The sequence below is a fragment of the Vulpes lagopus genome, chromosome 3 (genome assembly GCF_018345385.1).
Source record: "Vulpes lagopus strain Blue_001 chromosome 3, ASM1834538v1, whole genome shotgun sequence".
NCBI lineage: Eukaryota > Metazoa > Chordata > Mammalia > Carnivora > Canidae > Vulpes > Vulpes lagopus.
In genome coordinates, this window is record NC_054826.1 from 1,431,843 (window position 1) to 1,446,779 (window position 14,937).

Here is a 14,937-nt window from a genome sequence, read left to right on the forward strand (position 1 = left end):
ATGGAGGGACGGCGGGACAGAGACCAAGTGGTGGACAGACCCAGGGGTGGGCTGGTCCGACGAGAACATGAGGTCTCAGATCCATTCTCGTTTGAGTTGCCTAAAGACCGTGGTGTGGGGCGTAAGGGCAGACGCACAAATCCTCGCCCGGGTGATACACTCAACAAGTTTCCAAATTTTACGCAAAACGCTTGGACCGCGCCTCGATCATGAGAATATGCAGCCAGGCCCTCCACCCGCACGTGGAGGCTCAACCTTGGGCCTGAGGCCGAGGCTCCCAAAGGAAGAATCAAGAACTTTTACCCCCCCCCCAACCCCCCCCCCCCACACCAACACCACCTGACCCTGGAAATGAATAATTTTAATTTACTCCTTAATAATCCATTAATACTTTCTCTTCACCCCAATCCCATGAGACTTAATGTCAAGCGGCACTTGGCCGGGTCAGCACCCCCCGCCCCCTGTACTGCCCCTGACTTCTTCCTGACGCTGCAGCCTTCTTGGAGCCCAGCCGCTTCTCTGGACTTCGGCCCTGACCTCTGTTTCCAGTGTCGAGGCCATGCCAGTCCCCCTCGCAACCAGAGCCCTGTGTCTGGACGCAGCTCTGGGGTCGAGCCACTAGGCACTTGGGTGAGTGGAGGGCCTGGAGCAGTGCTGCCTGCGGACTTCCGTGTGTCACCTCCAACATCCTCAGTCACGGACCTCACCCCGCCTGACGGGGCACTCCCCCCTTCACAGCCTCTCTTCATCATAAAAGCTACCATGTTCGTTATAGAAAGAGAAATGTAATGAAATCAGGAAAATAAAAACCCCTTGTTTTCCCCTCACCAAGCAATACCCCATGTATGCCAGCACATGATTATAATGTACATTAGACCTTCCTGCACTTACTTAAATCTATAGTTTTTTTGGGTTTAAATCCACAACTAACAATAAAGGGTATATTTTCATATTGCTACAAACTCTTTTGTAATATGATCTTAATGAGCTGTGTAATATTCCATGTATTCCAGTTACTATGGCTGCACACACACAAAAAAACTTACTGGGATAAAATTTAAAAATCACCCTCATATACGGCTCCTGCCTCAGGGCCTTTGCACTTGCTGTTCCCTCTGTCTAGAAGCTCTTTATCCAGACATGATTCACAACCTCAAAATCTTCAGTGAAGTATGTCCTGAGTGCTTTATTACAACCTGGCCCTCCCTGCCCGCCCTCACACCCCCTAATCCTCTCTTCTGCTTTCCTTTCCTTAAATAAGGCTCACTGGCAAAGTGTAGCAATTTATTTTCTGGCTTACTCACTACAATATGAACTCCATTTCATCCACAAATGCCTCGAAGTACAGGCAATAAAAGCACTCAATATATGTTTGTTGAAAAGGATGGATGAGGGATCCCTGGGTGGCGCAGCGGTTTGGCGCCTGCCTTTGGCCCAGGGCGTGATCCTGGAGACCTGGGATCGAATCCCACATCAGGCTCCCGGTGCACGGAGCCTGCTTCTCCCTCCGCCTGTGTCTCTGCCTCTCTCTCTCTCTCTCTCTCTCTCTCTCTCTGTGTGTGTGACTATCATAGATAGATAAAAATAAAATAAAAAATTTAAAAAAAGAAAAGGATGGATGAGGGAACAAACACAATTTTATGAAGACTAGAAGAAAAGGAGCAAAACTGAAAGTGAGTTTAATTTCTGGGTGATAGATTTATAAGGATTTAGGGTTTTTTTCTTTTAGGTTTCCTATAGTTTCAGTTTTCAATAGCATGTAATGCTTTTAACATGGGGGGAGGACAGACATTTTAGATGCTACTAGGCACACAGGACTAAAATTAACCCTATTTGGGAACAGTAAAGAAAGAAACAAAGATAGAAAAAAAAAAGAGAGAGAGAGAAAAAATCCAAACAGACAAAAAGAGAGGCAGACAGAGACCAAGAGACAGAAAAAAAAAAAAAAGACAAAAACAAAGACACAGAGGCCGACAGAAACCTCCAACTATCTGTGAAGTCTTCTCTATATTCAAATAATCACAACACAGGCCAGGGTAAGTTAAGACAAACATTAATCACTAATTATTCTTCCTTTGGTTTTTTTTTAAGACTTAAAGAAGCAAGAATCTATTAGGTAACATTAATTAGTTCCAACTTTGTTTTTTAAGTATATTTATGAATGAACCACATCTTCAAACCCTCGATGACTCAGATCTACCTCGGAATCAAACCTAACAAGCACGGAGTTCAGCGAAACTGAAACATGGACTAAAATGATTGGACCGGGAGTTTTCATCTGTTAGGAAGGGGCTGTAGGGGCTCAAGGCGCCGCCGTGGGAAATGGTGGTCTACGCGCACTTAGGCGAAGATGAAGTAGCTCTTTTAAATAATTTGTAAAATGGGGGTGATGGAACTCGTGTCAAAGCATATTAAGTCGTGTTAATTTAAAGGAATGTCAAAAACTATCAAACACAAAAATGAGAAATTATAGTAAAACATAATATTGAGTGCTTTTCACTTAAGGAACCTTGAGTTTTGGGGCCCCTGGGGGGCTCTGTGGTTGTCTCCCGGGGTCCGGGATGGAGTCCCGCATTGCCCCCTTCCCCCCAGGGAGCCTGCCTCTCCCTCTGCCTGTGTCTCTGCCTCTCTCTGTCTCTCATGAATAAATAAATAAAATCTTAAAAAGAAGAAAGAAAAGAAAGAAAAAAGGAAGGAAGGAAGGAAGGAAGGAAGGAAGGAAGGAAGGAAGGAAGGAAGGAAGGAAGGAAGAAGGAAGGAAGGAAGGAAGGAAGGAAGGAAGGAAGGAAGGAAGGAAGAAAGGAAAAAGGGTCCTTGGGGATCCCTGGGTGGCTCAGCAGTTTAGCACCTGCCTTTGATCCAGGGCGTGATCCTGGACAGCCGGGATCAAGTCCTGCATCGGGTTCCCTGCATGGAGCCTGCTTCTCCCTCTACCTGGGTCTGTACCTCTCTCTCTCTCTGTGTGTGTGTCTCATGAATAAATAAATAAAATCTTAAAAAAAAAAAAAAGAAAAATTAAAAAGGGTCCTTGAGTGTTAAGTCACTGAGGGCTCACTAAGTGCTCCTGCTCCCAGACCAGAGCGCCCAGGCTTCTGACTTGGTAAATGGGCTTCTCCATGAGGAGACACGATGACTCACGAAAGCAATGTGCCACCAGAACAGGTCTAAGCACTGGTTGCCCCCATCGGCGAAGCCGGCGGGCCGTGACCTGCACCTCTGGGGGGCCCCCACCTGCAATGCTTCGAGAAACGCACCAGCTGCTGTCCTAGGGCCCAAGGCAATCTCAGGGTGTCCCTGCCCCTTGACATGGGAGGCGCTTTGCTTTGACAGACAACCCGGAGAGACAAGAACGGCCCCTCAATGTTCAGAGGGCGCATCTCAAACACCCGTAAATCTTCTCCTAGGAGGTCTACCCCCGATGACGAGGAGGAGACCGTCCCGCAAGCCAGCTTTACCCACTGCTTATAGTCCTGGGTGCCATCCTCGTCTTCAAACAGGTCGAATTTTCGAAGCATGGCTTTAAAAAAGGAGTGTGATCCATGGGAACCCGGAGGAAGTCAACTTACAAACTGTCCGACCCAGGCTCGGCAGCTCTGGCCGAGAGCTCGCCATCCATCAATCACTGAATGCGGCTGTTCTTTCCCAGCAGCGAGGAAGAAAGGGGCTTTGACTCTCCATTGTGCAATACAGGACTACAGAATAGTGCTCAATTATTATTTTGGGGGGGGAAAAGTGAATAAAAGCCTATTTGGATTTTTATTTTGGCAGGAGAGAGATCTGAATAGTGTTTAGCTCCCAGGCCAGCCCAGACATCTTTAGCCAAAGAATTAACCAAATTCAGATATGCCTATGCTAAAATCCAGCAGATTCTGAATTCAAATGAATATTTTTTCCAAAAGTAAATAATATCTCCCCATTGAATTGATTCAAATGTATTCTTCACAGCAAAATTTTCTTTTAAAACACATGGAGACATGGCTCCCTATCTGAAGTTCTGGCTGAAATTAAATTGAAAAAAAAATACAGCTTTCACACCTAATGCCTTATTACAAAGGCACAAGGTGACTGCCGGACACATTAAAAAATGCTCGAACCATAAAATTGACTAGTTTCAACATACAAATCAAAATCGCTTCTATGCCTAACAGCAAAGAAAGGACACTTTTTAGAAGCCCTATGACTATTCAAGGCTTTTAGTAATTCAGCTTGTAATTTTGATGAGTAAGGATGATTCGTAAACACTGAAAACACAGTTTTCACACTAAATTCTATTCCTCAGAGGAGACAATTTAGCAAATGCTAGATGACTTTTCACTTTTACTAGAGACATAATGTCGGGCTCAAGGATTTAATTAACTAGACATCCTCTACTTAAAGGCTCCAATTTGTTCTGGGCGAATGAGCTGGGGCAAGCTCAGGACTTAGGTTTCGCAACCAAAGATTCTTGGCTTTTTCCCCTAAAAAAAAAAAAAAAAAACAGAACCAGCCAGAATGCTCTGACTGGCAGTCACCAGGAAGCTGACGAGGCCGAAGGGCACTTTATCCCATGAAGTGGGGCCATGCAACAGTTTCTCCCAAGAGCAGGTGAGATGGAGGCAAGCCGACACCCCTGCCATTTGACCAAGATAGAGGCAAAAAGCCCACAGCTCTTGCTAATCCCTGCAGGCCCTGGAAACACGGACTGTTAATTCTCTGCTATGCCTCTGAAGAGTCAACTCCAGGTAGAGCAAAGTAGCTCTGATGTCCTCACGAGTCACGGGATAGCCACTCCCCGACTCCTGTGTAGGACATTCTGGGGGAGGCATCAAGATTCCAGAGACGTCTGTTGGAAGATCCCAGAGCTCTCAGCCATAATTTTCAAAATGTTTAGCTGCTATTAAAAAAAAATTAAGTATTTTATACCAATTGGCACTGAACAATAAAACAAGATTTTTGATGAGAACAGCTCATCTGGTTACAACCTACCAAACCATTAAAAGAAGTCTGTCCAGAAATTTTGGATGATGGGGATAAACGCAAGTGATTTCTGTCAAACTTCTACTGGCCAGAAGGAAAGCTATGTTATGTTACTAAAAGGCAATGTGCACAACGTCTCTTTTGTTAACCCCAGATCCTATTCAGTCAGCTGCCACAGTCACGTGCAGGAATAAGACGCTCAAAAATAAATAAATAAATACAATAAATTTAAAAGATTAAAAAAATTTAAAAAAGGAATAAGACGCTCTCAGGACACTACGGGGTCAAGCTGCACTGCTATACGAGGATGAGCCCGCAGAGAGGCGGACCTGGCTCAGTTGGCAGACTGCTCTGTGCACACCTGTCCAAGCTGCAGTTGGTGACGTACTGTTTGCTAAGGAAACAGGCCAAGCATGAGCCCTTCTCAGAACCTACCTACTGTGAACTGCAGTTCCACAAAGTCAACTTTCCAGGTACCAAAAAAAAAAAAATTGATATATGAGTGGCACCCGATTATAGAGTTGTTCTGCTTTGATTACTGGGGGCCACGTCAGAGATCAGGTGCTGGCTGCACCGTACTCGACAGGTCTAAGCCACGCGGACCTCACGAGTGGCCTGCAAGTGCCCAAGGCAACCGCATGCGGACATCAGTACACACGGACATCGCAGTCTTCAGGCTAAATTGTGGGAAATCCTTCCGGCTAGGCTGATAGAAGCAGGTTCCCCCGAAGGGTAGAGAACGGTCTGTGGAGTGTCAAGCCGTCAGACTATTGTGAAGGGCGGAGGCCCCGTTTATTTTCAGGCTTTATTGGGTGACAGCTGACACATACCGTGGTGTGAGTTCACTGTTTATGACACGAAGGTTTGACGCAGGCATGAATCGTGAAATGATGGCCACGCAGACAGGGAGCCCCCTTCAGCTGGCACGGAGCTCACTCTGCTGCTGGCGACCACGCCGAAGGCCCAGCCTCGGCCACGTCCCACGCACAGCAGCGCCTCGGGCCCGGGGTCAGCCCGCATCTCGGCAGGCGCGTGCTCTCTGCCCCCATCTCATCCCCCAGCCCCAGCCCCTGGCAGCGCCCTGGCTCCCCTCCGTTTTTACCGGCAGCTTTCCTGGATGCCACATGGGAGCGAGGTCCTACACTCTTTCTCTGCCTTACGTGACTTCGCAGGATGCCCTCCAGGCTCACGCAGTGTCACAAATAGCAGAATTTCCTTCTTTTTGTATGGCTACGCGATATCCCAGAGTGTACATGTGTACCTGTTGACCCTCCCGTCGGCACAGCACACTCAGGCCCTTCCACGCAGGAAGGAAGCGGCCATGGACACGCAGCTGCGGGCACCACTCTGCGACGTGCGTTCCTCTCCCTCGGGTACGTACCCAGGAGTGGGGGTGCGGCATCTTAGGGGAGTTCTCCTCCTTAATTTCTAGGACCTTGGTCCTGTTTAGTGTCGTGGCTGAGCCGATTTACATTCCCACCCACCCCCACTGACCACACACAAGGGTTCCCTCTCCAAGGAGCTCCTCTGTAACTTAAAAGCTTTACAACGGCACCGTGAAGACAGCGTGGTCCATTATTTGATTCACTTTTTTACAATGAACATAATGATCCTGAACCCGAGACTCAAAGCCCCGGAGAGAGAAGGCCTGGCTCATTCAGAGACTGAGCACAAACCGCTGGCTGCATGCGAGGCCGGCCAGGCAAACCAACCAGGGAAGTGCCGAGGCCTCACCTCACCCCACCCCACGGGGCTCCGGGAGCACCTCTCTGCCCCCAAGAGCCTCTCACACAAGCACTCCCTGGTACCAGACACCCAAGAATCACTGCAAGCCACATACTGAACCAGACATGAGAGGAAGAAGTATTGTAATTTTACGTCTTGACGATGAATAGGGAACAGAGTACAATCACGCAGTCGGAACTGTGGTGACCTCAGCCACCAGAAAAAGGAAACCTTGCCATTTGCAATGACGTGAACAGAGCTGGAGTATTAAACAAAATAAGACAAATATGATTTCACCCAAATCTGGGATTTAAAAAACAAAATATACGAACAAAGGGGAAGGGGAATGGAAAAGAGGGAGAGAGGCAAACCCTAAGAGACTTAGCTGCAGGATTAAGGGAGGCGGGTGGGGGATGGGCTCAGTGGGGGATGGTACTAGGGAGGCACCTGTTGCGATGGGCACCGGGCATTACAGGTAAGCGATCAATCACTCAATTCTACTCCTGGGACCAAGATCACACTATCACAAATAAAAATTTGGGGCCAGGGGAGAAGCCACAGTGAAAAAGTACCGGGAAGTATCCTTTCTACTGTGGATTGAATCCCTCTGAAAGAGTCACTGGCCGAACAAAAACATAAGGAGGAACAAACTGAAAGGAACAGGAATGTGCGCTCCCCCTCCTGATCACCAGCTCCGACGTGGGGCTGGGCTAGGAGAGGCTCCTTCTCCCCACCTGGCGGTTCTTGGTCCCCGCTGGGCCATGTACAACTCAGCTACAGCAGATGCCCTCAGACCCCACAGGTTAGGGCGCAGTCCTACAAGACCGGCCTGTCCCCCCTTCAGATGCCACTTGCCACCCAGGCTGTCATGTGTGCTGACCCGCCTGTATAGATTGGCGGTTCCAACAACCGCCTCCCTCGGGTTCCACTCATTCGCCCCAGCGGCCTCCAGAACGCGGAAACAGCTTACTTACTAGATTACAGGTTTGTTACCAAAAAAATGCCTCGGGACCATCCAGCTGGAAGAGAAGCACAGGGCAAGGCTTGGGGAAGCGTGGGGAGCTCAGGTGCCCCCCCCCCCGAGCACGCTGCTCCCCCCACAAACCGCGTGTTCGCCAACCTGGAAGCCCTCCAAACACGGTCCTTTGGGGGTTGTATGGAAGCTTCGTTCCCCAGGCACGACTGTAAGTCGTCGGCCACGGGTGACCGACTCAGCCGCCAGCCCCTCGCCAGGCCAGGCCGAGAAGGGAGGCAGGACTGAGGTTCCAGCCCTCTCATCACAAGGCCGCCTCCCCTGCCTCCCCTGCCCGACCAGCCCCCCAGCCCTCCCCATCCTTCTGGGCAGGAGAAAAGCCACCTCGTAACGTAACAAAAGACACCTCCTTGCAACAATTGGGAAATTGCAAAAGTTTTAGTGACTCTGTGACACAAACTTGGGGACAACGACCAAATCTGTATTCTTACTATGAATCACGGCATCTCAAACACACAAATCCCTCCAATTGCATTACAGACTTTTTAGGGCTGGAAGGGATATTTGAAATGATTCCCTGTCCTACCTCCTGGGTCAGCAGATGAGAAAACTGAGGCCAAGAGACAAGTGGGGCAAGACCGTCAGCCATGGGGTTGGGCCCAGGATGCAAGATCGCTTGCACCTGAATATAAATCTAGGGTATTGTGCAGCGGAGGAGACCCTTCCTTAAAGAGGTTACTTCTGGGGCCCCTGGGGGCGCAGGAGTTGAGCACCTGCCTGCGGCTCAGGGCGTGACCCCAGGGTCATGGGATCGAGTCCCACATCAGGCTCCCTGCATGGAGCCTGCTTCTCCCTTTGCCTGTGTCTCTGCCTCTCTCTGTGTCTCTCTCATGGATAAAATCTTTAAAAAAAAAAAAAAGGGGGGTTAGTTCCCGGGCACCTGGGTGGCCCAGTGGGTTCGGCAACCAACTCTTGATTCTGGCTCAGGTCCTGATCTCAGCCTTGCACCAAGCTCCCTAGCGGGAGTCTGCCTGAGAGTCTCTCTCCTTCTTCTAGGCCTCCTGCCTGCACACTCTCTCACTGAAATAAATTTTTTTTTAAAGATTTTATTTATTTATTCATGAGAGACACAGAGAAAGAGAGAGAGAGGCAGAGACACAGGCAGAGGGAGAATCAGGCTCCATGCAGGGAGCCCGACGCAGGACTCAATCCTGGGTCTCCAGGATCACGCCCTGGGCTGGAGGCGGTGCCAAACCGCTGAGCCACCGGGCTGCCCAATAAATCTTTTTTAAAAAGGTTATTTCCACTATCATGCTTTCTCTGGGGCCACATGAGCACTTTCCCATAGTAGTGAAATATTGCAAATCTAAAAAAAAAAAAAAAAAAAAAAGAGCCCTATTATAAGGAGCCACTGGCTCCCTGACCAAACGCAGCATTGGCAAAGTGAGTTCCTTGGTCCTGCTGTGCCAATATCTTTTCTAAATCATTATCAGACTCTCAAACAGCTTCTAGACAGGCAACTTGTGCATCAATAAGAAAGCCATAGGCTCTAGAAAAGCAGACCACTGACACCTTCACCAGTCAAAATAAGTACCAGTAAATCACAAAGTGCTTTTTAAAATTCCTTTGAAATTACACTAGCTCCCGGGTCGAATTTCCCTCCCAACACAAAATTAAGGAACAAGCTTCATTTCTTCCCTTGCACAGAGAGCGTAGACACTTACCCAAGAAGGTCCCGTGTGTGTGCAGCAGGCAGGACTGGAACCCACGCCCTGTACTGCGTGGCCTGCATGCCGCAAGGGCGCCATGGGGAACACGCTTCAGATCACCCTCTCTGATCCTGCTCTTGTCAACAGCCTTCTGATTTAATTTGGTTTCCCTGCTTAATAACTGACTTGGAGGAACCTGACAAACACTCCTCTGGCCGGGTGGGCGAGGTTAACACTGTGGGTGGTAGGTCAGCCTGGGTAGATGCGAAGACACGAAGACACGGTGCTGGACCTCTGGGCAATCCTCAGTCTCGTAAGAACGACACCGCGTTCTAGCAAAGGGACCTCCGACCATACACCCAGGCAGTACTCCTCGAAACCGTCAGAGCCAACGCAGACAGGAAAAGGCCGAGAAGCTGTCCCCGCCAGGAGGAGCCTACGGAGCCAGGTCTCTGAACTGCACTGTGCAATCCTCGATGGGATCCTACAGCCAAAAAAGGACGCCGGGCGAAAACCAGGGAAAACGCGCCGCACGGACCTTTACTCAATAACAACGTATTGATTATTGGCTCATTCACTGTGCCAGTGTATCTTGATGACGTAACATCACTGTGAGAACAGAAGACAGGCAGGGGATGTGCCGTCTGTATGTGGGAACTTGGTAGTAGCCTCTTAGGTTTTCTGTAAATCTCAACCGTTCTAAAAACTAAAGTTGATTTTAAAGAAGGAGAGAACCAACTGATGGATCTGGACCCACTGGACCTCTCAGAGGCTCAGTCACCTGTCCTCCTGCTTGTGAAAACACTGGGGGAAAAAAAAACGAAAACGTTCCTTACCTTTCACTGAGGCTTCTCCACAGCTGGGCACCTGCAACAAGCAAGGAGAGGCAAGGCGTGAAACACTAACGGAGGTGGCTCCTCTGGAGGCGGTTCTGCACTTAGAAACACGCTGAGCTGCCTGAACCAGGTGCTCAGCTCTCCAGGCTCTAGAGACTACCGAGCCGTCCCGGGTACGCCTCGGCACCACCATCAGTTCGGGGGATCGGCCCGTGACCACCTGAGCTCCGGCCACATGCAAGACCCCTGGGCAGGGGCCGTGCGACACAGAGCCCTACACCCGCGGCCCGGCCTGGGACGGGGCCTGGGACGGGGCCTGGGACGGGGCTGCTCCTGGGGCAGGCGCCGCGCGTGAGCTCCTGGGAACCAAGGTGGGCAGGGCGCGGGGAAGAGCTCAGGGAAGCGGGAAAAGGCCGCTGCTCCACGGAGCGCCGACAACAGAGGCGGCCGTCACGGTGGGCCTGGAGTTGGCACTGACCCGAGAGCCAAGACACCGTTCTTTGAGGAAGGAGGCTGCTATGTACTCGCCCTCTAGGTGTCTGCAGCCGTATGCAGGCTCACGTGAGGTCCACAGGAAACACGTTCACTCACAGCAATCATTCGCTTTGTTGTTGTTGTTAAGATTTTTATTTATTTATTCATGAGACACAGAGAGAGAGGCAGAGACACAGGCAGAGGGAGAAGCAGGCTCCACGCAGGGAGCCCGATGTGGGACTCGATCCCAGGACCCCAGGATCACGTCCCAGGCCGAAAGCAGTCACTCAACCGCTGAGCCCCCCCCCGGGGGCCCGGGGAACAGGATTCTAATATGGTGACCATAACTGAGCGACAGATTCATCCCTGGGCTGACTGGCAGCCAAGGCAAAAAGGGAAGCTAGATCAACTGAACAATTCTAATAGTCTGATGAAAGAATGCAAGCAGTTTTGATAAACCTTTTTTTCCCCAAGAACTAAATTCTTAAAATTTATGACACAGGTCTTGGATGGGGGATGCCGCAGGACAAAAGGGACATCATCTTTGGCATTTGTTTGATGGGAAGGTGCAGAAGCCGCCTCCTGGCCATTCCCAGGGCGGCGCGTCATTAAAGCTGGCAGTGGGAGTAGTACCCAGACGCAGCAGTGAAGGAGGCAAGGCCGTCAAGAGAGAAAAGGATGGGGCGCCGGGGGCGGAAGTGGGGGTTCAGTGACTGAGCGCTGGCCTTCAGCTCAGGGCGTGACCCTGGGGTTCTGGGACCAAGTCCGCATCGGGCTCCCTGCTTCTCCCTCTCCCTGTATCTCTGCCTCTCTCTGTGTCTCCTGAATAAATAAATAAAATCTTTAAAAAATAATAAAAAGGCGACAGGTATAAACACCACACAGTGTCCATGCAGTTAACTGCTGAGCTGTCCCCCTGGCGCACAGGGCGCTGCTGGAACACGGGACAGGAAGGGGAGCCAGGAGGGAAGTACGGCCTGAGAGGGAAGGGGACGCGGCCAAGGGACAGTGGGCATCAGCGGGAAGCCCCCCCGGCCGAGCTCCACCGCTGAGGCCATTGCACGGGGACCTGCGGGCCAGCAGGTGCCAAGGGGACCAGGCCCAGGGGGGTGCTGCGGCCGCACTCACTGACCTGGTGCCCACGGTGCTGCCATGTGGGGATGCCCCGGAGCTCCCGGAGCCCTTGGAGCCCCGCGTGTGGATGCCCTGGACACACTGGACCCCCGCATGTGGACGCCCCTGACACCCTAGACGTCCTGGATCCCCCTGAGTGGGGATGCCCTGGACGCCCTGGACCCCCACGTGTGGACGCCCCCAACACCCTAGATGCCCTGGATCCCCTGAGTGGGGACACCCTGGATGACCCGGAGCCCCCGGCTCCCCGGGTGTGGACGCCCTGGACGCCCCAGCCCCCTGGGTGTGGACGCCCCCGGCCCTCTCGGGTATGGACGACCTGGAGCCCCACCACCCACAGCCCAACGAGCGGAGTCCCCGCGGGGCCAGGCGGGCAGCAGCAGAGCAGGGGACCCGGCGGCAGCCCTCACAGGACCCTGTGCCCTGGGTCGGTTTCTGCCGTCCCGGCGTGCAAGGAGGCCAGCCGTGCAGGGGACCGCGTGACCCAGGGGTGGCAGGTCTTCCCTCCCTGAAACTTTTACGTGGCAAACTGGAGGTGGCCTATGCGATGGAGGCAGGAGCAGGCGGCGGGCAGCCTGTCCTGGGCCCAGAGCCCCAGAGGTAATCGCAGGCCTCCCTGGGAGAGGCTGGAGAGGAGGGGGTGCCGTGAGCAGAGCCACCGACACCCCGCAGCCGGGGCGGCTGGAGACCCAGGGAGGGGGCACAGCCCTGCGGCGCCCGGACCTGGGCCCCTTGACCCTGCCCTTGCACCCCGGCCCACAGAGCAGAGATTCTGTGGTTTGGAGCCACTGCAGGGATGAGGACGTGTTCCCGCAGTCGGGACGGGTGGCCTAGGCAGCTGCGACATGCAGCGAGTGGGCTCAACGGCCAGACCCTTGAGATCAGTTTTTCCAGCTTTTTTGCCAGTTTTCCCAGCCGCCCTGCACCCGAGCCAGCCCGCCCTCCCCCCTCCCAGGACTCAGGACATCGGAACCCCGGCCTTCCCCTTTCCCTGGAGACTCAGCAGGGCTGAAGCAACAGCCCTCCACTTTCTCCCTCCCCGACCAAGGGGTGAAGGCGGGGTCCACCTGTTGGTGCAGAGGCACCACCTCCTTCCCCTAAATCGGGCTGGGAAGGAGCCAGCCAGCTCTTGCCCCCTCCTGGTGCTTTCCTTCCCCATCCCCGTGTGTTTGTGGTCTCCCCTCCAGCCACTACCACGAACTGTCGTGGGCCACCTGAGCCTCGGGTGAAGCCCAAAGCAGGGACTGCGGGATCCTGAGCCGACCCTGGCCCGCATTCCCCAGCCCTACCAGCCTAGCTTGGTAAAGGCCTGACCCTTTGTCACGAGGTGGCCCCACCTTGGGAACATGCAAGTCCCGTATCTACAAGAACATGAAGCCAATGAGCCACGGCTGAGAAGGGCCCCTGCGTCAGGGGCCGAGAGTGAGAAAGTGAACAGTCGCAAAGCCTTCCAGCTCCGTCCCTGCTTGTCCGCTCCTTGTCACTTGTGCCCAGACGGGACCAAATTTGATTCAACGCTGAAACTACTGAGTTGGGACATCTGGGTGGCTCAGCAATGGAGCATCAGGGCATGGTCCCGGGGCTCCGGGATTGAGTCCTGCATCGGGCTCCGGGCAGGGAGCCTGCTTCTCCCCCTGCCTGTGTCTCTGCCTCTCTGTGTGTGTCTCTCATGAATAAATAAATAAATAAATCATTTTAAAAAATTGAAAAATTAAAAAATCTGACCGACCCCCTGCAAAACCCCACAGAGTGAGGTGCTCCACCTCCAGGCGGCCTCCCTACGTCTGTGGTGAACAGAAAGTCCTGGGGCAGGTGCCTGAGAGGGGATAAAAGTTAGGGGCCTGGAGGGGCACCTGGGTGGCTCAGGCAGTTAAGCATCTCTTTTGTTTTAAACCTTTTTTTTTTTTTTTACCCATTAATTCTTTGATAGAGAGCGAGGGAGAGCGAGCAAGCACAAGCAGGAGGAGCAGCAGGCGGAGGGAGAGGGAGAAGCAGGTTTCCCACCAAGCAGAGAATAAATAAATCACTCAGGGACTCAGATGTCTCACTATAACCTCCTCCTGTTCACTTTTTTGATCCAATCAGTCTTATCACACTTAGTATCCAGGACTCAGTTATTCCGAGGAAGGTGTTTCACCCATTCACGGAAACCACTGGAACCCTGGGGGGAGGGGCCTCTCCAAGAACAGGAAAGCTGGACTCGCATTTGTGATACAGACGAATCACTCAGGAAACACCTTAAGCAAATTTCAAAAGTAATTCGAACTTCTCACTTCTAAACGATGTTTACAGTCAGCTCGTTTTTCTTCATTATGAACTTGTTTGTTAATATTTACTTGACTGTTCCTTGTTTTTTGGTTTTGTTCTTAAGTAATCTCCACCTCCAACGTGGGGCTGGAACTCATAACCCCGAGATCAAGAGTCATATGTTCTACTGACGGAGCCAGCCAGGCGCCCAACTATTACTTGTTTTTAAGCCCTGAATAATTTTTTTTCTTCAGGGACAGAGAAAATTTTTACATAAATGAGCCCGTGTTCCAGGGGTCCAAGTGTCACCATGTGGGGCGTAATAAAGATTTCACTGTCAGCCTTGCTGCAGCCTACTCGTGAATCAAAATGATATTTCCGTGGTGCTTAGAGCCCGAGCGAAACCAGCCCCCACAGACCTTTCACCCAGGAGCACTATCTATGACTAGGCACAACATCAGGTGAGTAAATAATAAGTATTAAATAAATATTTACCAAATAAATAAATAATCAATAACACCAAAGTCAACGTCTACATGATCTGTTACGTTGTTCCCTTTTAAAACTACTTGGTTAATATGCCTACGCAAAAATCAGACATTCAGGGCCTAGAAAATTATTTAGCATAAAAATTAATTCTCAGTTTTCTTACCTCTAGCTCTAGACAAAACCATATCCTTTATTATTTGCATAATAACACGCCCAAGTATCAGGACAGAAATCAGGTGGTACACTCTCCACGGAGTCAGCGCGAGGAACCTGCAACAGCAAAAACAGACAAATCATTATATCAATTTGAGAATTTTTATCCTTTTTTTAAAATTAGGTTTAGTCTCGGGGCGCCTGGGTGGCTCAGCTGGTTGAGCCTTCAGTTCAGGTCGTG

At 51.4% G+C, this 14,937-nt stretch overlaps 1 protein-coding gene across 2 annotated transcripts in view; it reads right to left on the minus strand.

Moving 5' to 3' along the window:
• The window catches only part of RETREG1 (reticulophagy regulator 1), a 119,083-nt gene that overhangs the window by 73,011 nt on the left and 31,135 nt on the right, over window positions 1-14,937 (minus strand). For both annotated transcript variants that reach the window (XM_041749480.1, XM_041749482.1), the window contains exons 2-3: window positions 14,707-14,813; window positions 10,200-10,230 (exon numbers count right to left, since the gene is read on the minus strand). In XM_041749480.1, coding sequence (XP_041605414.1) covers window positions 10,200-10,230; window positions 14,707-14,813 — 138 coding nt within the window. The remainder of the gene's footprint in view (window positions 1-10,199; window positions 10,231-14,706; window positions 14,814-14,937) is intronic.